At 56.5% G+C, this 19,238-nt stretch overlaps 7 protein-coding genes across 7 annotated transcripts; all 7 read right to left on the bottom strand.

Moving 5' to 3' along the window:
- Positions 1-342: 342 nt before the first annotated feature.
- On the bottom strand, positions 343-1,599 carry BESB_049200 (Toxoplasma gondii family A protein; the record flags this gene model as incomplete). The annotated part of the gene is made up of 1 exon (XM_029363371.1): positions 343-1,599. One exon carries the CDS (start codon positions 1,597-1,599, stop codon positions 343-345), a length of 1,257 nt encoding a protein of 418 aa, XP_029220737.1.
- Positions 1,600-3,134: 1,535 nt separating this feature from the next.
- Positions 3,135-4,451, bottom strand: BESB_049210 (Toxoplasma gondii family A protein; the record flags this gene model as incomplete). The annotated part of the gene is made up of 1 exon (XM_029363372.1): positions 3,135-4,451. The coding sequence occupies one exon, from the start codon at positions 4,449-4,451 to the stop codon at positions 3,135-3,137; it is 1,317 nt and encodes a 438-aa protein (XP_029220738.1).
- Positions 4,452-5,507: 1,056 nt separating this feature from the next.
- On the bottom strand, positions 5,508-6,686 carry BESB_049220 (Toxoplasma gondii family A protein; the record flags this gene model as incomplete). The annotated part of the gene is made up of 1 exon (XM_029363373.1): positions 5,508-6,686. One exon carries the CDS (start codon positions 6,684-6,686, stop codon positions 5,508-5,510), a length of 1,179 nt encoding a protein of 392 aa, XP_029220739.1.
- Positions 6,687-8,027: 1,341 nt separating this feature from the next.
- BESB_049230 (Toxoplasma gondii family A protein) lies at positions 8,028-9,371 on the bottom strand (the record flags this gene model as incomplete). The annotated part of the gene is made up of 1 exon (XM_029363374.1): positions 8,028-9,371. One exon carries the CDS (start codon positions 9,369-9,371, stop codon positions 8,028-8,030), a length of 1,344 nt encoding a protein of 447 aa, XP_029220740.1.
- A 1,476-nt stretch (positions 9,372-10,847) lies between these two features.
- Positions 10,848-12,083, bottom strand: BESB_049240 (Toxoplasma gondii family A protein; the record flags this gene model as incomplete). The annotated part of the gene is made up of 1 exon (XM_029363375.1): positions 10,848-12,083. One exon carries the CDS (start codon positions 12,081-12,083, stop codon positions 10,848-10,850), a length of 1,236 nt encoding a protein of 411 aa, XP_029220741.1.
- Positions 12,084-13,219: 1,136 nt separating this feature from the next.
- BESB_049250 (Toxoplasma gondii family A protein) lies at positions 13,220-14,341 on the bottom strand (the record flags this gene model as incomplete). Its single annotated transcript, XM_029363376.1, has 1 exon — positions 13,220-14,341. The coding sequence occupies one exon, from the start codon at positions 14,339-14,341 to the stop codon at positions 13,220-13,222; it is 1,122 nt and encodes a 373-aa protein (XP_029220742.1).
- Positions 14,342-16,003: 1,662 nt separating this feature from the next.
- BESB_049260 (Toxoplasma gondii family A protein) lies at positions 16,004-17,266 on the bottom strand (the record flags this gene model as incomplete). Its single annotated transcript, XM_029363377.1, has 1 exon — positions 16,004-17,266. One exon carries the CDS (start codon positions 17,264-17,266, stop codon positions 16,004-16,006), a length of 1,263 nt encoding a protein of 420 aa, XP_029220743.1.
- Positions 17,267-19,238: the final 1,972 nt, after the last annotated feature.

Genomic DNA, 19,238 nt, shown 5'->3' on the forward strand with positions numbered 1-19,238 from the left:
CGTGCCTCCAGCTGTAGCTCCTACAGCAACATGCTGAAAAAATTCTGTTTCCTCTGAACCAATACCGGCCCCGTAAATCGCGTCGTAGACTAGATTGTTCCCCCGGAAACTGGGCAGCTGACCAGAACACTACCTCACCCAGTTCACGTTGTCGGTACGCATCTGCTGCACCGCTTTAGGTTTGATTAGCACACCGCTTCCACAGCGACCCGACTTGGCAAGACAGTCTGAGCAGGGGCAAGCTCTACCAGTACAAAGTGCAGCTCCGTCATGGGCGGTCGACAGGAAGTCGGCAGGAAGGCGGGATCACAGAGTGCGCTCGGCATCGATGAGCTCCGCCGTTTAGAAAACAGTGAGCAGCGAGGCAGTCAAAGCTAGGAGAGAAGCTACAAGTCCGCCAGCAACACTCCAGGCAGCAGAATGCACGACGATGGTGAGGTATTTGTCTGCCGTCTGAGCCGCCCCTGAAAGCCGTCTTAAGCGTGCCTGCGGCTGGTGTAGCTGATTGCCAGCAAGCGCTACACTTGATGAGGATGCTGCCGCACCTTCTTCGTCCTTCTTGACTCCTCCATTGGGCACTTCAGCGGCCGTCTCTTGAACACCGGGCTGCAGTTTTCCGGGGCCCGCCGCGCCTGCGCCCTGACCCTTAGGACTTATCGAGCTCGAGACGCTTTCGCTTGCACTGTTGATTTTTTGATGGTCAGGACTTGGCAGAATTGGAGGACCTTTCACTTCTGATTCTGGCGCAAGTTCTTTGAGCGGTGCCGGTCCTGCCTGCGGCAGGGCTGAGGGAGAATGCTCTTTTCGGTCTTCTTCCAAATCCCCTTTGGAACCTGGCGTTGAGCCACCGTCAGGGCCTCTATTGACGACTTGATCTTCGTCTTGAACAGACGGGCTTTGTCTTATCTCATGCGCATGATTGTCTGACTCTTGAAAACTGTTCGTTCCTCCAGGGCGACTCGGGCTCTCAGCGCCAGCCTTCAGCGTAGGAGCAGCCTCGACGGGGACCTTGGAAGTGTCATTGAAGTTGGCATCTTGCTTGTCGTCGTGCTCAGTTCCCACATGTGAGCCTTCTGGCTGCACAGGCGGAGACTGCGGAGTGCGCTTCATCATGAACCTCACACAGAAACTGGCCCCATCGCCAACCACGTCTGCAGGAGGATTCGTAAACGTGTAATTCGCAGCCGGTGCCGGCGACTCTTCCTCGCCGTCCAAAGGCTTCACAGCCGGGTCACGAACCCACAACGGCTTCTGATAATCAGGAAATAACTTTTTGTACTCTACGGTTTTTGTGAAATCGCACCCACCGTTCTCAAACACATACGCCACGCTGTTCATCTGCTCAGACGAAGGCTCTGCGGAAGGCGCTTCAGTCAACTGCGGCATAAAAATAGCTGCATTTGTGGAGTCGACGACGCGAAAGGCTTTCGAGGGCCCCAGCCAAACGACTGTCTGTTCGTCAACATCCACTCCGTCTTCCGGGATGGTGATGATAGACTCTGGCTCGGCTGTCGTCTCTCCTGCTCCGGTCGCGGAGCAGTGAAGCGCCGCGCCGACCAAGAGAGAGGACGACAAGGCTTGCAACAGGACGGGCGCCATTGTTGATTCGCGATTGAGCGGAGCTGAATGTGGGCATGATGCAGATATGATGACCGCCCATTGCTTCGCCGTGATTCGGTGGCGTCTGGAATCTCGCGCTCGCATGCGGTGGTCTGAGGGAGCACTGTGACGCCTTGAGGCGAGGCACCGTTGCGAGTCAGTCTTCACCCGAGGGGACGGGGCGGCTCAATCCCAGCCTCCAACCAGGGGTAAACTTGAACTGCCCTTGCGCGTAAGGGCGACTTTTCCCGAAATAACCGTCCCGCAGAGCTCGAGATTCCACCATTCAATTTCTGAATATGCGAGCTCGTTTTTTTTTTCGGCAGGCGACTTCTCGGTATGCGCGCCTGTGAGCTGATTGTCTCTGCGTCGGTGGCTTCACAGCGGCGCCGGGTGCAGCACGGTGACATGCATGAGGCAACCGCGAAGGCATCTCAGCGTGCGGTTCCCTCCAGCAACCTGACACCCAGCTTTGTCTTATACAGGCCCGCGGCGGCAAGTTGTTAGCTCGTGTCGCGAACAGCTAAGAGTGCATGCATAAAAAGCATTGCACCGAAAGATCGAAACGTATTCGTGGCGGCTGCTTCTCTGCGGGGGCCGGAGCGCGACAACACACACCCCACTTTTGTTCGTGACCAGCGTGGCAGCGGTAGCTATATGTGGGCGACTCCGAACGAGTGCCCTCCCTGGTTCCTACGTATCGGTCAGTAGTCCGTATACGCGATCCCAAGCTCCTAGATCAATTGCGCATGTCGCATGCAGCCTGCTAATAACTCCAGCCAAGCGCTCCATTTCCTCTGTCACCCTCGGAAACCTTGCGCTCGGCGAGACGACTCACTGGCTGGAATCGGTGTGTAAACTGTGTGCCTGTGAGGTCAAACCCCTGTCGACCGTCCGGCACGCCACAGTCCATCAGGATAAAGTCGGCGGACAATCAACACATCAATCGGGTTTTCGCCGGTCGCACCTCATGATTCCAAGCTTTTGCCGGCTTTCCGCGACTCATGCGTGCGTGCAGTTTATTGGTACTCCATTCAGTGAGAGCGAAAAGCTCCTGCATGCAATGGGGCTTGTATCCGCGAAACGCACATACAATTCTTGCACGACGCTACAAAAATTCGCGCCACACCCTGGTATTCACCTCCCATAGTTCTTTGACCTCGACGCAAAGGATGAATCAAAGGCGAAAGCCTGTTCCACGAACCACTCGCAGAGTGTGGACAGCAGGCTACGCGGGCGCAGCAACGATGCGGAGTGCGTGTTGACCCAAGACGTGAGAACTCCGCAACTGCCGCACGGTTTTGGCAGCCATGCGAGTCTTAGCCAGCTGGGGCTAGCAGCCTCAGTGCTCTCATCACCTTGCACCTGCGCAATCAACAGCCCATGCTTGACACCTTACACATGATCGAGCAGCTCCGGCAGCGCCGAAGCTCCTAACCTGCATCACCCGCCCGGCGCATGATCGCTACCACACTCGAATTTTGGAGCAACCGCCATCACCAGTTAGAAGTCACTGAAGCGCCATTGCAGCGAGGCTACAGCGTTGTCAGTAGCCAAGCGGCAGTGGCAAAAATCGAAGCGGCTGCCAGTCTGCCTGCAACACTCCACGCAGAAGAGTGCACTATAATGGTCAGGTATTTCTCGTTTGCGGTAGTCGCTTCCGAGAGCCTCCTCAGGCGCGCGGCTCGCTTTCGGGTATCGGGGGCCTCGACCTTTTTCGCCCTTTCCTCTTCGTCCTGCGCGTCCTGCTCTGCCCTGGAGCCAACGGGATCGTTGGAGGCCAGGCCGCCAGAGCCGTGGGCAGCTGCCAGCCCGTTGGCATGTTCGCTATCCTGCTTTCCTGATACCGGATTGCTGAGGGTCGGGGAGGGCGGACCGGGCAGTTTGCCGTCTGGCACGCCCGCAGGATCGAGACTCTCTGCCTGGTTTTTCTCACCTTGGTCCCTGCGTAGGGACTCTTCAGCGTTCCCCACGACGGACGGAATGAGGGACGGAGGTGCTGGAGGAGCTGGTGCTGTCTGCGCAACTGTGTTGTGCTCGCCGTCTGCCTTCCCGGGGTCTTCTTCCTTCTCTGCGGGCTCAGGGAGGGGTTTCGGCACACCCGACGAACCGATTCCCGACTCCACACTCGCACCTACGCCTTCCCCGTGAGAAACCGCTCTTCTTGCCTTACCAGGCAAAACTGCCCGGGACTGATTCTGCTGACTTGCGCTGCCGGGGTGTCTCGGACCAGTATCGACATCTTTGTCGCCCTCCCCCTTGCGAACGCTTCGGTTGCCGTGGCCTGCAGTTGATTCATCTGATGCAGGACCAGTTCCTGCAGGTCGACCCGCTTCGTGATGTTTGGGCGGCTTAAACACGAACCTCACGCAAAAACTCGTTGCCCCGTTCAATGCATCGGCGGGAGGATTCGTAAACGTGTAATTCGCCGCCGGCGCAGGAGAGCCTTCCCCAGCAGCCATCTGCGCCGAAGCCGGGTTGCGGACCCACAGTGGCTCCTCATACGCAGGAAATAACTTTTTGTACTCCACAACCGTTTTGAAGTCGCACGCTCCGTTCTCAAACGGATACGCGACGGCGTTCATTTGCTCAGATGAAGGCGTCGGCGAAGGATTCTCAGTAGAGTGCTGGGGTAGAAATATGGCTGCGTTCGAGGAGTCGACGATGCGTAGTGCCTGGGACGGCCCCAGCCAGACAATTTTCTGATCGTCCGCTTCCAGTCCCTTTTCCGGAATGGTGATGATTGTCTCCGGATCGACCGACAGTCCACCCCCTGCATCGGTCGCGTGGCAGTTTAGAACCGCGCCGACCAAGAGAGAGGACGACAAGGCTCGCAGCAGGACCGGCGCCATTGTTCATTGTATTCGGGATTGGGGCGGTGCAGAAATCGATGAGAAATACGGGATGACTGCCGTGAATTTCTTGTTCACAGTGTGCGGTATCCTATTTCAAACGCTCATGCAGTGGACTGAGGCAGCGTTGCCAGACCTGAGGAGAGAGACTTTGCTAGTTCCTCTTGGAGGCACGAGGAAGCTGCGCGGGCGACGCCTGGCGATTTTGACGGTCGTCCATTATTGCACAGGAAAATGAGAAAGCGCCGTTTCAGACCCAAGCGGCAGAAGCGTTGAACATGCCGCATCTCAAGAACGCAATTTCGGCTTTCATGCGCTAGTCTAAATAATGCCTTCCCAAGGGAATAAAGGTGTGCTGAGTGGTTTATTTGTGAGATGCGTCAGCAACGGCGGCGGACAAATGCCGCCATGTAATGACTCTCACCAGTATCGTGGTACCGACGAGCGGTCCGGCATAGCGGTTGTTTTTCCAATATCATGCATTTGTTGGTTCTATCTCTGGCTTTATTTTGATATATCTCTGTCAGGAACACTGCCTTTATTCCATTTGCGTGAAGCTTCCAGCCTCCCTCGGTGCGGCTCGCCACCCCCACCAGCTGCAGGAAGGGTTTACGGTCAAGTGTGTTGTTGGGTGGATGTTCTCAGGCGACGCGGAGACCGGCTGCGTCGGATCCTTCAAAATTGCTGCTCGGTTTTGCTCCCGCTAGAGCTCTGCGAGGCTGTGTATCAGTATCCGGCGCCCATGCTTGCGGAGTGACATGAAACCACGACGGCCAGCTCTGTGTTTTTGTCTCGTTCCTCATTCCACTGCAAAAGGGCTCACTTGTCGTAGAGTTCTCTGTGATTACGGACTGGAAGGTCACCTCGAGTTCATGTCGATGGCATGAACCAGCCGCAAGATGCGATTGGCGACCACACGATTTCGAACACCAGCCCGTCTTGAGGACATGTTTGAGGAGCTCAAGACATAAAGCTCCATGCAGCAGCCCCGAAAATGTCAGGAGACATGCGCAGGAGCAAGCAGCCAAGCGAGTCGTCACCTAACTACCGCTTCGCCTAAAACATCAGCAGCAGCCAGGCGGCAACAGTGAGAAGAGCCGCGGACGCAGCCGCCACACTTCCTGCAGCGCGCCATGCAGTGGAGTGCACGACGATGGTCAGGTATTTGTCTTGTGATTCGGTCGGCTCTGAGAGTCTTCGCAGGCGCGCTTGTTTCCCGCCAGTCAGTCCGCTGTTCAGTTTATCTAACTTTACTTGGAGGTCTGGTTTCTTGGAATCATGCCCACTCTGGACGCTCGCTTGCGACCCAGCAACACTTTCCACAACTTCGTGGTCTTCAGTAGGCTGGAGTGTTGAAGAATCAGGAAGGGACGGGGCAGCGGCAAGCCTGCCGACTTGAACGGTGTTATCGAAATTCCCACTTGTCTCCATACGAGGCAGAGGCTCGTTCGGAGAATTGTCTTCAACCGGTTTCACAACCTCATGCTTTGCAGATTCGGGACTGAGTCCAGCAGCCTGCTTGAGAGGCTCCTTCTGCTCCTGCGCTGGGTCAACTTTCATATCACGTGCTCCTACTCCAATACCGGGCACCACCGCGTCACCCGGCACAGGCGGCGGTAGCGCCGGAGGTCTCTCGGGAAGCGCTTCTGGGAGAGGGTCGCCCTCTCCAGGTTCCCCCTTATCGCCGGTCGGGCCGTCGTCGTTTTCCGGTATGGGCGGCTGAGGCTGCAATGGTCGCTGCACCCTAAACCTCACGCAGAAACTAGCCCCTTCGCCCCCCAACACCTCCGCAGAGGGATTCGTAAACGTGTAATTCGCAGCCGGCGCAGGAGATGCCTCCTCAGCACCTGCAGCCGCGGCAGGCGCGGTGCGGACCCACAGCGGCTTCTCATGCCCAGGAAACAACTTTTTGTACTCTACAGTCTTCTCGAAGTCGCACACACCGTTCTCAAACACATACGCGACGGCGCTCATCTGCTCCGGCGAAGGCTCTGCAGAAGGCTCTTGACCTGGCTGCGGCAAGAACACGGCTGCATTGCTCGAGTCGACAACTCGCAGCGAGTTGGACGGTTTGAGCCAAACACTTTTCTGTTCGTCCGCTGCGAGTCCTTTTTCCGGGATGTTGATGATCGACTCTGGCTCGACAGTCGGCTCCCCTGGCTCGGAAGCGGAACAGTGAAGAACTGCGCCGACCAAAAGCGTGGACGACAAGACTCGTAAGGTGATCGGCGCCATTGCTCAGTGCAGTCGGGACTGTGAAAACTGACTCGAATAGGAACTGAGACAACCGCTGTCAATTTCTTCTTCGCGATGTAACCGCATCGCGGGTCCTGCGCCGCATGCTGTGGTCTGAGGGAGCGCTGCGCCGCCGGAGGCGAGGGACTGTCGCGAGTCGTCAGCCCTCGCCACAAGGACGGGCGAGGCGGCGCGCGAGGCGACGGGAATCGATCCACGCCGCCCCCGCCTTTGCACACCCAATGAACTCGAGCTCAGAGACGAGTTTTTTCGGGCGGACTACTCACCAGTGTGTGAGCATCCACAGTTGCTTCCTGGCCAGTTGGATTTTGTTTGTTTGAAGGCTTTGTATTGTGAGCACGTGTCAGATGGTAGTCTATTTTTGGGAAGCTATAGCGCAAAACGCCGATAGTAAAAGCGCGCAGCCCTCGCCAGCCTGGAAGGCAGGTAAAGCGCATCTGTCCGCACACGATTGGGGTAGCGCAGCTCCCTCTCCGTGCACAGTCAGCTGTGGAGCATATGGTGCTTTAATTTGACGCTCCAGTACCCTGTAGTCTCATTCAATGCCTGCTGCGAGCCACTCGCGAACGCGAGAAAATGCAACCCATGCCGCTGGCTCAGCGACAGGATCCCTACCATTGCCGTGTTGGCAGCAGTAAGACCCCGGTTTCTCGTGCAGTCACGACTCAGCCAGTTCAGGTGCCCAAGTAGCTCGACAACTCCTATCAAGGTATTCCCCGATAATCGAACAATCAGCTAGTCTGCTCTCGCTTCCTTACTCCTTCCAACGAAACTTCAAGCTGCACAGCGCTTGCAGACCCTCCGGTATTACCCTATGCCAGAAATAGGCTGCGCCCGCCGGAGGCAAGCACCTCCGCTTGCATGCTCGGGGTCTCTTACCTGCTGAGCCGTGAGCCTTGACCTCACTATAAATTGTGTTTGTATCTAATCAGCTGCCTCTCACACAAAAAACTGGATCACGCCTCACGTAGGACGTGGCGCTTCACCACAAGCATGGTACTCACGCGGAGGCAGACTTTATGAGTCAGCCAGAGGGTGCGTTAGGAAGCCAGGCATCCAGAATGGAGTTGGGGTTTGCGTGGTAACAAACATGGATTCCTGTTCCCACTCATCTTGGCAGCGTGAGAAAACTGCTAATCAGACGCTAGTCTGATCAGTACCATCGTACTTGGAGTGATCATCTCTGAGACAGAATGTCCACGAAATACGGGAAGGCGACGAAGCTCCTCCGTTAACACAGACAACATGGGATATCATATCCTGCGTCACCCGGTCAGCGCATAGTCGCCGTCACCCTGACGATTTGTGAAATAGTCTTCTCTAGTCAGCAATTGAGGAACTACCCTCAGTACCAGGGTAGAGGATCGGGAGTAGCCACGCGGCAGCAGCAAGGAAGGACACTGACGGGGCTGCCAGTCCGCCTGCAGTGCTCCAGTCAGAAGAGTGCACGATAAGCACCAAGACTCTCTCTGTTGCTTCAGTCGTACCTGAGAGCCTACTCAGGCGCGCGGCTGGCTTTGGCGTCTGGGTCGTTTCGAGAGCCTTTGCCGCTGTCCCCTCGTTCGTCGACTCTGCCTTCGAGACTCCAAGGTCGCTGGAAGCACCGATGGCAGAGACGTGATGCGTTGTGACGCCGGCGGTTAGTTCTTTATTCTGGCTTCCTGAGGCCGCATTGTTGAAAATCGGGGAGGCAGAGCCGGGTAGTTCGGCGCCTGAAGCGATCATTTGGTCGAGGTTCTGTACGTCTGTTTGCTCTTCTTGTCCTTTGAGAGGAGACTCGGCCGGGGTCACGAGAACGGGCGGATTCTGAGGTGAAAGCGGCACCCTGACGGGTAATCTCTGCTCCGATGTGTCGAGGATGCGCGCTTTGCCCTTTTCTTCTTCCTTTACTTCGAGATCAAAAGAGGGATGTGTCACATTCGACGAAATGTCCTCGGAGTTCACACCCGCACCGCTTCTCCCCGGCTGAGGACCCGGAGCGCCACGCCCGCTGGGAGACGCGCCCACCAGGGGCGTAATCTGCGGACTTCCGCCGTCGCTCTGCTCGAGGGCGAGACCGTCCTCGACTTCATTCTGCTTCTTGGGAGCCTCTGGCCCTCTATTGTCGTGCGCTGACTCGCCCGACGGCCCAGTTTCTCCAGGCTGGCTTGTCTCCGCCTTTACAGGCGACTTGAACATCACGCAAAAACTCGTTGCCCCGTTCAATGCATCGGCGGGAGGATTCGTAAACGTGTAATTCGCCGCCGGCGCAGGAGAGCCTTCCCCAGCAGCCATCTGCGCCGAAGCCGGGTTGCGGACCCACAACGGCTCCTCATACGCAGGAAATAACTTTTTGTACTCCACAACCGTTTTGAAGTCGCACGCTCCGTTCTCAAACGGATACGCGACGGCGTTCATTTGCTCAGATGAAGGCGTCGGCGAAGGATTCTCAGTAGAGTGCTGGGGTAGAAATATGGCTGCGTTCGAGGAGTCGACGATGCGCAGTGCCTGGGACGGCCCCAGCCAGACAATTTTCTGATCGTCCGCTTCCAGTCCCTTTTCCGGAATGGTGATGATTGTCTCCGGATCGACCGACAGTCCACCCCCTGCATCTGTGGCGGCGCACTGAAGGAACGCTCCCAGCAGGAGCGCGGACGACATGGCTGGCTGCAAAAGGGGTGCCATTGTTCAGTGCTGTTGGGATTGTGAGAAACAGAACTCGAACAGCAATATAGAGACGCTTTTTTCAATTCGTTTGCCTCTTTTAGCGCACTTTAGGAGCAGCACTTTGATGCAGTGGACTGAGGGAGCGCTGAGAGTCCCTGAGTCGAGGGACCTTGCTAGTTAGTCCATGCCCGAGGGACGGGGCGAGGCGGCGCGCGGGCGACGGCTGGCGATTTCGACAGTCGTGCATGACTGCACACGGAACCTAGGGCGGCGCCGTCTCGGAGCCTAGCTGCAGAAGAGTTCGACAGCCCACAGTTCACCAAGGCAAGTTCGTTTCTGTTCACAGTTCGAGTCAAGGCCTTCGAAAGCGGAAACCGGCGCACTGAGAGTTCATTTTCAGACGCGGCATCAGCGATGGCGGATGACCACAAACATCCAGGCTCCTCTCAGAAGCGCCGATATGAGGGTCACGGACGGCTTCGCTGCAGTTCCGTTGCCAACTTACCACGCATTCTGTCATGTATCACTTGAGTCCGCTGTAAACTCGTCTGTCGGAAGTACACTGGTTTACGCCATGTTCGCGAATCTTCCAGCGTCTTTCGGTGCGTGTCGCCTCCCCCCCCAGCTGCAGGAAGGGTTTACCATCAGGTGCGTTGCTGAGCCGCTGTTCTCCAGCGACACTGAGACTGGCTGTGTCGGACTCTGCAGAATCGGTGGACCCATGTTGCTGTGGGTAGAGCTTCCCAGTGCTTGTTTATTCCCCATTTCAGCAGCGGCCGCCCTCGCTTGCAGAGTGACCTGAAACCTCGAGAGACAGCTGCTCCGCGGTGGCGGAAACCAACCTCACAGACCGCAAACATTTATTCTTTGAGACCGGACACGAGCTTGGCTCGTGTCGCAGAAGGTAAAGCCCATAACCGGCTGCCAAAGGGGGTTCGTCACTTGCTCCGAAACGCATCGTCGCGGCGAGGAGTGAGTGTATCACTGAACACAGCGATTATGCTACGCAGCTGTGCAGCTGACATGACGTCTGTCGGATATTGCATCTCGCAAGGCATTTCAGATCTCTGCGTCACTGACGTATCCCAGACACATATTTTTGCTACCGCCACAGACAGGCTGTGGGGCCCGTGTTGGTTCTCAGTGGCGCTGTTATTTCCCCGCAAAATCGGTGTTGCATGAGCCATGGAGCTCTCATACGACAACCCGTCCATATATTCATTATGTTTGACAGACCGGAAGGTGAAGGTCAGGTTCACGCCGATGCCATACGCCGGTCGCAAGACGTTTTGACTGGCGAGCAACCATTTCGAGCAACGGCTCCTGAGAGAATACCCGAAGAGCTTAACACACGAGCTTCGTGCAACGCCCAGACCAATGAGAGGAGGCATGCAGAAAGGCAATCAGCCCAGCGGGCTGGCACAAAGCAACTACCAAAATGAGCCTCCGCCGAAAGTGTCGGAGTAAACACAGACTACATCGCAAGTTTCACGGCTAAGACATCCACAGCAGACAGGCGGCAGCAGCGAGAAGGGCCGCGGCCGCTACGCTTCCTCCTGCCGCGCGCCGTGCAGCCGAGTGCACGACGATGGTCAGGTACTTGTCCTGTGACTCTGTGGGCGCTGAAAGTATTCGCAGGCGTGCTTGCTTTTCTTCGGTCCCTCCGCTATTCAACTGGTCTGCGCCTGCTTGCAGGTCTGGCTCCGCGGATGCTGGGCGGTTCTGGGCATCGGCCTGAGGTCCGTCAGCATTCTCCACCCGCTCATTGCCGTCGGTCTGCTGAACTCTCGAAGGGTCAGGAGCGGCGGACACGCCGTCTCCAAGGGCTTCGCCGTGATCGTTGTTACCCTTTGCCAAAGGATGAGGAGGAGGTTGCGGCTGAGGCTGGTATTCCCCCAAATGCGCATTCTCCAGTGCGGGATCTTTCACCAGAAGACTCTTCACGGGATCCTCCTCATCCCCATTCTCCAGGTCACCGCTCAGACGCAGCGGCGCGTCAGGGACGCCTGTCTCAATCGACTGGTCGCCCTGGGGAGCAGCACCTCCAACACTAATGCCCGCACCGGCACCCGGTAGCGGCGTGCCATTCTGCGAAGGCAGCGGCGCCTGTTCCTGCGGAGACGACTCGACTAGGTCCTTCGGACCAGAACGGTCCTTACCGCCTTTGCCGTTATCACCACCGAGCGACGTGTCGCCTGGGGCCTGTGTGGGCGGCTGAGGCTGCAGTGGTCGCTGCACCCTAAACCTCACGCAGAAACTAGCCCCTTCGCCCCCCAACACCTCCGCAGAGGGATTCGTAAACGTGTAATTCGCAGCCGGCGCAGGAGATGCCTCCTCAGCACCTGCAGCCGCGGCAGGCGCGGTGCGGACCCACAGCGGCTTCTCATGCCCAGGAAACAACTTTTTGTACTCTACAGTCTTCTCGAAGTCGCACACACCGTTCTCAAACACATACGCGACGGCGCTCATCTGCTCCGGCGAGGGCGCTGGCAAGGGGTTGTCCCCCTGCTGTGGGAAAAGCACCGCCGCACGGGTGTTGTCGACGACGCGCAATGCCTTTGAAGGCCCGAGCCAGACTTCTTTCTGTTCGTCAGCTTCTAGCCCTTTCTCGGGGATCGTGAAAATGTTCTGTGGGTCAACCGTCGGCTCTCCTGCATCAGTCGCGGCGCAGTGAAGAGCCGCACCGACCAAGAGAGTCGACGACAAGGCTCGCAACAAGTGCGGCGCCATTGTTCATGAAAGATTGCGAATAGGAGAAATCCTGCAGGAGTTAGATACAATCGCCCTCAAATCTTTCTTCGCGTTGAAACATCTCAGGTCTCGACTCGCAGGTGTGGACAGAGGTAGCGCTGCGAGGCCTCGAGGCGAGTGTCAAAATCGCCTGGCGGCGCGCGGGCGACGCCGGGCGATTTTGACAGTCGTGCATGAGTGCAAACCGGAATTTGAGAGGGCGCCTTCTTAGGCCGAAGTTGCGGAAGCGTAGGAGAGTCCACAACGCAGGACGGCAACTTTGACGCAGACGCACAGCTCGGATCAAGGCATTCGACGCAACCAACATGTCAGCTGTGAGTTCAATTTTCGCCCGCACGTGCGGAGTGACCTGGATGCACGAACGAGAGCTGATCCTCTGATGGCGGAACCCGACATCACAGACGACGGGTCATCGTCCTCCAGCACCGCTACACAAGCTTGGCGTGTGCCGAAGGCCAGCCAAGCTAGAACTCGAACATCAGCGGAAGCTGATATGAAATCCCGACACTCATCTGTGCGGCGGTTCGAGCCTCTTACGAAGCTTTTAGTGTGTGCATATGTACGACGCTGACTTGAACTCTGCCAAAGATACAACCTTCCAAACTCCACCATAATATAAGCATACGAACACACTAGTGCGAAGCAGTCGCGCCGTGGTAGCCTAATTCAGATGCGTTCGGCGCTGGTATACACGAGAAAAACATGTTGCCCGACCAAGCGCATAGGCAAGCGGTTGCATACTCCGGGGCTCTCGCTGAGTAATGACGAAGATGGTATTCACCAGCTAATCCTCAACCGCGATCAAAATCGCGCAACAGAGCGGCTCGCTCGTGTTCGAGTTGTACTGTGTCTAACCGAAAGGAAAAGGCACCCCCTCGAGTTCCTGCCGAGGCCATGTGCCAGTCGCAGGATGCGGTTGGCAAGCCACGGTATCGACGAGCAGGTCGCGCAAGCAGTCAGCGGAGATGCAAAACGCGAGCCACAGCAACTCCTCGTCCAATGTCAGGAGGCATGCAGAGTGGCAAACAGCTCAGCAGACGGACACACAACTCGCGCTACCCTGAGGCTCCCGTAGAGGTAGCGGAGAAAACACATAGACTTAAAGACCCGCGCAGCTAGAACACCGGAAGCAGGGACGCGGCAGCAGCCATAACAGCCGCTGATGTGGCGGCCACTCTTGATACTGTGCCCCATGCAGCGGAGTGCACGATGATAGTGAGATATTTATCCTGTGACACCGCGGGCGCTGAAAGTCTTCGAAGGCGCGCTTGCTTCCCGCCGTCCTTTCCGCTGCTCAATTGGTCTGCGTCTTCTTGCGGGTTTTGCTTGGGAGTTTCTTGCCCGCTCTGGACTGTCTCATGAGATCCCGCAACGGCTTGCGCTTGTTCGTTGTCTTTAGTTGCCAGGGCGCTTGAAGCCTGTGCGTCGACCAGGCCGTTACCAACGGCGCCGCCTTCAACAGTGTGGTCGGGTTCCTCACCTGCTTGCTGAGGAGGAGCAGGAGATGGCAGGAGCTGAGGCTTGGGATTGACTGCGTCCACCTTCTTAGGCCTCTTAGATTCGGGACCATTCAGCACAGGGTTTTTAAAGGCGTCCTCCTGCTGCTTCTCTGGTTCATCTTTCCGAGCCGGCGCACCAGCAAGGCCGCCGACGCCACCCTGGTCAACCCCTTGCGCGTTTTCCTCCACAGATTCTGCGGGAGGCGTTCCCTTATCAGACTCGGTCTCTCCTTGGTCACCAGATTTCACCCTAAACCTCACACAAAAACTAGAAACCCCGCTCAGTACCTCAGCAGGAGGGCTTGTGAACGTGTAGTTGGCGACCGGTGCAGGCGACTCCCCTTCGATGGCTCCAGACTTCGCAGGCGTGGTGCGAACCCACAGCGGCTTCTCGTACGCAGGAAACAACTCCTGGTACTTTACGGTTTTACCGAAATCGCACGCACCGTTCTCAAACGCGTATGCGATGGCATTCATATGCTCGGACGAAGGCTCAATCAAAGGTTCGTCAATCGACTGCGGCATAAACACGGCGGCATTGCTCGAATCGACCACACGCAGGGCTTTTAACGGTCCGAGCCAAACGACTTTCTGCTCATGAGCCTCTAGTCCGTCCTTCGGAATTGTCATTGTGGCCTCCAGCTGAACCGCCGGTTCGCCCGCGTCGGTCGCGGCGCATTGCAGGATTGCACCCAAAAGGAGTGTGGAGGACAATGCTCGCTGCAATCCGGGCGCCATTGTTCCTTGGGGTCCTGAGGAGCACAGTTTAGGCAGGAAAAGTATATGCGGACGGAATCCTTGTTTACCGTATCTCAGCATCTGGAGGCGTCATGTATGCGTGCAGTGGAATAAGGGACGTTGCGCGGTCTTGCGGCGCAATGGCGCCGCTAGTTTCGGCTTGCTCGACGGATGGGGCGGGCGAGGCACGCGGGTGAATGCCTGCCGCATGAGAGTCATTCGGTTTTGCACGACTGGACAACGACAGCGTGTGTGGCGGGGGCTTCAAGCGCCAATTCTGAGAAAGAACTGGTGCTACAACGGTTCAACAGGACGTCGCCCCTGTTGACCTCCCGTTTGTGTCATGGAATCCCGACGAGATCGTATGCGGGAGGAGAGTTCATGTGTTACGTGCTCCAACAACAGTCGCAGATAGATGTGCCAGGATAGCATGACTTCAGCGAGTGAAGCGAGACACGCGACCTGCCACGCAGCAAGCCATTTGCATGCACACGTACTTCCTGCATATTCCTATTATCTTGTTGTCCGGCGACCGTGACTCCGGGTGAGTCCGGTCTTCTACAAGCGATGTCCTTTATTGCTCCTGATAGAAAACTGAGAGTGCGAGCAATCAATTCAGGACGATGCGCTTCGATTGAGGAGAGTCTAGCGACTGAAACCTGCTATTCCTGAATATTAGCGTCGCACTGGCTACAGGAAGAGTGCACACATCTGCGGCGTTGTGGCTCATGTAGTTTTCTGTACGGTCAGCAACACATAACCAACACTAAATGAATACCACAGTGGCTCTTGCATCTTCTGACGCTCCCTTGCTCGACGCGGCACCACGACAACCAGTCTGTCGTGGCAGCGTAACAAAGGGGGGAAGACGTCAGCATCTGTGGCACGATGGTTGCGGCAGCAACAAGAATAAAACAGTGACTCAGTGCAAGTAAGTTCCCTGACAATTCGAGCCCCGCGACCATCGAAGACGACTCAAACCTAACACCTGTCTTCCACCACGTGCGAATCGGAGGCGCCCAAGCGCATCAGCTCGGCGAAGTGACTGTGTCGCTGGATACAACCCTCATGCTATGCAGATATTAGCATGATGTGGCATCTGTCGGGTACACATCGTGACACAGTCAATCTGACATTTAGGCAACCGAACCAAGATATCAATGCGTAGCTCTGGCACCTTTTGCACATAGCCCCATTCTGTTGCCATGCATTTCAGATACCTTTGGCACCCGCGTACTGCACACATGTATTTGTTCGGCCGCAAGCAGAAGCAAGTTCTTGCATGCTGAGGGGTTCTCATCGGCGACGGCGTTACTGAGCAGCAGAAGATGTCTTGCATGGAATAATGGAGCTCGCTTAAGAGAAGGTCTGGTTCGCGGTGGGATAAGTCGTCATCGACGGAATGCAAGGCGCATACCAGGATCATGCCGACGCCATGAGCCAGCCGCAAGATGCGATCGGAGAGCAACGATTCCAAAGCAACAGCATACGGAGACATGTTTGCAATGCGGAATACTTGGGCATCATGCAACAACTTGGCGATTGCCAGGAGGCAGACAGGAGGCCGAACAGTCAAGCAGACCGTCACAAAACTACTTCCGCACGGAGGCCTCGCCCGTGCCTGCCGGAGAAACACCCTCTGCACTCGAAAATTTCACGCGGCTAGAACATCGGCAGCAGCCACGCGGTTGCAGCTAGCAGGGCAGCGGATGCAGCTCCTACTCGTCCGACAGCGCTCCCTGCAGCGGAGTGCACGATGATGGTCAGGTACTTGTTCTGTGACACTGTGGGCTCTGAAAGTCTTCGCAGGCGTGCTTGCTTTCCTGCGCTCGCTCCCCTACTGGGGTCCTGCACATCTGGCTCATGGATTTTGTCCTTCTCTTCTGGATCCTTCGGTGCACTCACTTCAAGCTCGGCAGCACTGTCGTGGTGTGCATCGCCTTCGGACTTCTGAATGTTCGCAGGATCGGAGCCTGGAAGGACGTGCCTAGGGACGTCCCCTTTATTGTTACTACTTGGCTCCTCCTTGTCTCCTTTTTGAGCAGAGTTCTCAGGGTGAGTCTTGCTGGGGGTTGAGTTCTCAATTTTAGAGCCGGATGGTCCAGAATTCTCCACCTGCGGAACTTGGGGTATCTCCTCATTTTCCTGCTCGGCCTTGTCGGTCTGCGGTCGGGCGGCAGCCCTTGAATCAGCCGGTAGAATTGGAGAGGAGCCGCCGCTATTTCCAGACTCTTCTGCTTGACCCTGCGGACTCTCATCGCCAGTCAGCTCGAGCTCTGGCTCCTGCTCTTTTGGAGGCTCGGACGGAACGTGCCCGGCGCCCACACCACGATCACTGTGGCTTTCGCTGCTGCTATGATCCATGTCGCCAAGTGTGGTGTCAGGTGCTGCTGACGGAGCCGAATGCGACTGCAGAGGGCGCTTCACCATGAACCTCACACAAAAACTGGAAACCCCGTTCAACTCTTTTGCGGGAGGATTGATAAATGTGTAATTCGCCACAGATGAAGGTAGCGGATCGCCGGCATCGGTAGGCTGCTCCTGCGCGGTCCGAACCCACAACGGCTCCTGAGACTGAGGGAATAACGACTTGTACTCCACGGTCTTGCTGAAGTCGCATGCACCGTTCTGAAAGAGATACGCCACTTTGTTCATCTCGCCCGCGTTCGAGGAAGAATCCTCCTCCTGGGCCTCCCCCTTCACCTGCGGCAAGAAAACGGCTGCATTGGTGGCGTCAACCACTCGCAGAGATTTAGAAGGCCCGAGCCAAACAATTTTCTGTTCGTCAGCGTCCAGGCCTTTTCCCGGAATGGTGATGATTGTCTCCGGCTCGACCTTCGGTTCTCCTGCATCGGCCGCGGCACAATGCAGGACTGCACCTGCCAAGAGAGTGGACGACAAAGCGCGCAAGAGGACGGGCGCCATTGCTCAATGAGCTCGGGATAGGACGGGGCAGCACATGCGCAGAAGATAGAAATGTGGAGCTCGGAGAAGTTTTTCGCCGCGACAGTCACTTGCCTGTCGTTCTTTGCATGCATTGGAAGAAGGGAGCGTTGCCGGGCCTTGAGGTGAGGCCTCCGCGATATCGTCCTGGCTTGTGGGAGAGGGCACGGGGTCGCGCCGGCGACGCCGCGGAGACGCAAGAATTGAAGCGCACGCACACTTGAGCCGCTCATCATGCAGGATGTGCTTCGTCTGAGTCCGGAGAGGAGATGGAAGCACTTGCTGTGAGAGGGTGCGATAATACTGTCGACAATACTGTGTTTGTCTGTGTTGCCTCCGCCTCAGTGGAGGCGGAGTCTGGTTCGTGTATGGTCTCACACATGCTGTAGTACGGCTGGCGGTGGAGCGTATAACCTTAGCGTGCGGTTTCAGGCCCAGACATGAGAGAAACCTCACAGCAAGTATCCGCCCGAAAAGACGACATGACTCGCTCCTCTCTGCCTTGCCGTTAATTCTCCACTGCCTGCACGCGTACCGTGAAGTCCCGCCCGGTGCTGCATCGACCGGCGTGCCGGGTCACCGCCGCCGGCCGCTGTCGATTCGTTCATAGCGTAGCTGCTCTCTCGGACATGAAATAAGGGAGCATGAATCTTTCTCGGAGCGATGATCCGGGTCATTCCTATTCAAGAACAGTGGCTGAAAGCATGAAAGTTGTGGAACAGGAAGGCTTTACCCGGGTAAACTCGACCAGTGATGAGAAGGAGCTGTGGCTGACACAGAAGAACCACAGGATCAGCTACCTCACGGTAAACGCTTACACGCTAACTCTGGATTTGCGCGCGAATGCATCTACTGCGTCCATTTTGGTATTTGATTATGGATGCCTGCAGTCTCGGTCGAGGTGCTGCATGCGCGCCTTTCCTCGACAGCGGCACAGTGAGGAGATCCGGCCTACCGCTTGTTCCCGACAACAAAGAAGGGTGACAGGTAAATTGTAAAGTCTGAGCAACGTGCGATTGGAAGGGCATATGTCTTAGGATAGGAGCTGCCAAGCATCTAGAACACTTGCCTCCCGCCACTGCAACCTGACACTACACGTCTGTCCCGACCGCGGGAAATGTGGCTGAAGAGGTGTGACAGGTGGCCTTATGGAACCACTGCCACAGTGCTAATCCTACGATTCTTCAGTTTGACGTTGCAACTCAACACAGTCACCGATGGCCTGCATCTCAGTGCGGCACTCCTTCCCAGCTGCGCTTCTTCAGCTTACCGTTGATGACACAAGTCTAGTCTACGATTCAAATGACACCGACATGAGGCAGAGACACTATCGCGGATCTTTTTCTGCAGAATGGTGGGTAGCGCTAATCAAACCACTGAGGCTCCCACGTAGCCCCAGCAAGGCTTACGAAAGATTCTATCTTGTGATCTAAAAAAACGCAGATAGCACAAGAGACCATCTGTGGGCAGCGCGGCTGTTCGCCAGCTCGGCCCGTTCCTACGCAGCTACGCCTCCTGGTACGTGAGACACGGGAGCATGGTCTCCGATTCGAGCAATGAGGCATGTACTTCCTGTTTGAGGATTTTTTCTGTAATCATGAAGGTCAGGAGTGGGAACCTTCGAAGCGGGGAGACACTACCAGTGACGAAAAGGAGCAGTCTCTCACGCAGAAGAACCATACAGTCAGTTATCTTCAGGTGCGCACCTGTCCCGAGATTCATGCTTTCAGCAAGATCGCGTTGACTGCATCAACAGATCAATATTACTATTGGATCCTGGATGCGTGCGGTCGCGCTCCAGTCTTGGATGCGCGACAGTGCTAACGTGAGGGGGTGAGAGTTAGTGCTTTTTCGCGGCGATCGAGAGCTGCGACAGGTGTGTCGTAGAACGCAGAGACACATTAGGGCTCCGGTAGAGGGAGCTTATCTCTCAGGATAGAAGCGGCCAAGCACC

Source organism: Besnoitia besnoiti, chromosome III (assembly GCF_002563875.1).
Source record: "Besnoitia besnoiti strain Bb-Ger1 chromosome III, whole genome shotgun sequence".
Taxonomy (NCBI): Eukaryota; Apicomplexa; class Conoidasida; order Eucoccidiorida; family Sarcocystidae; genus Besnoitia; species Besnoitia besnoiti.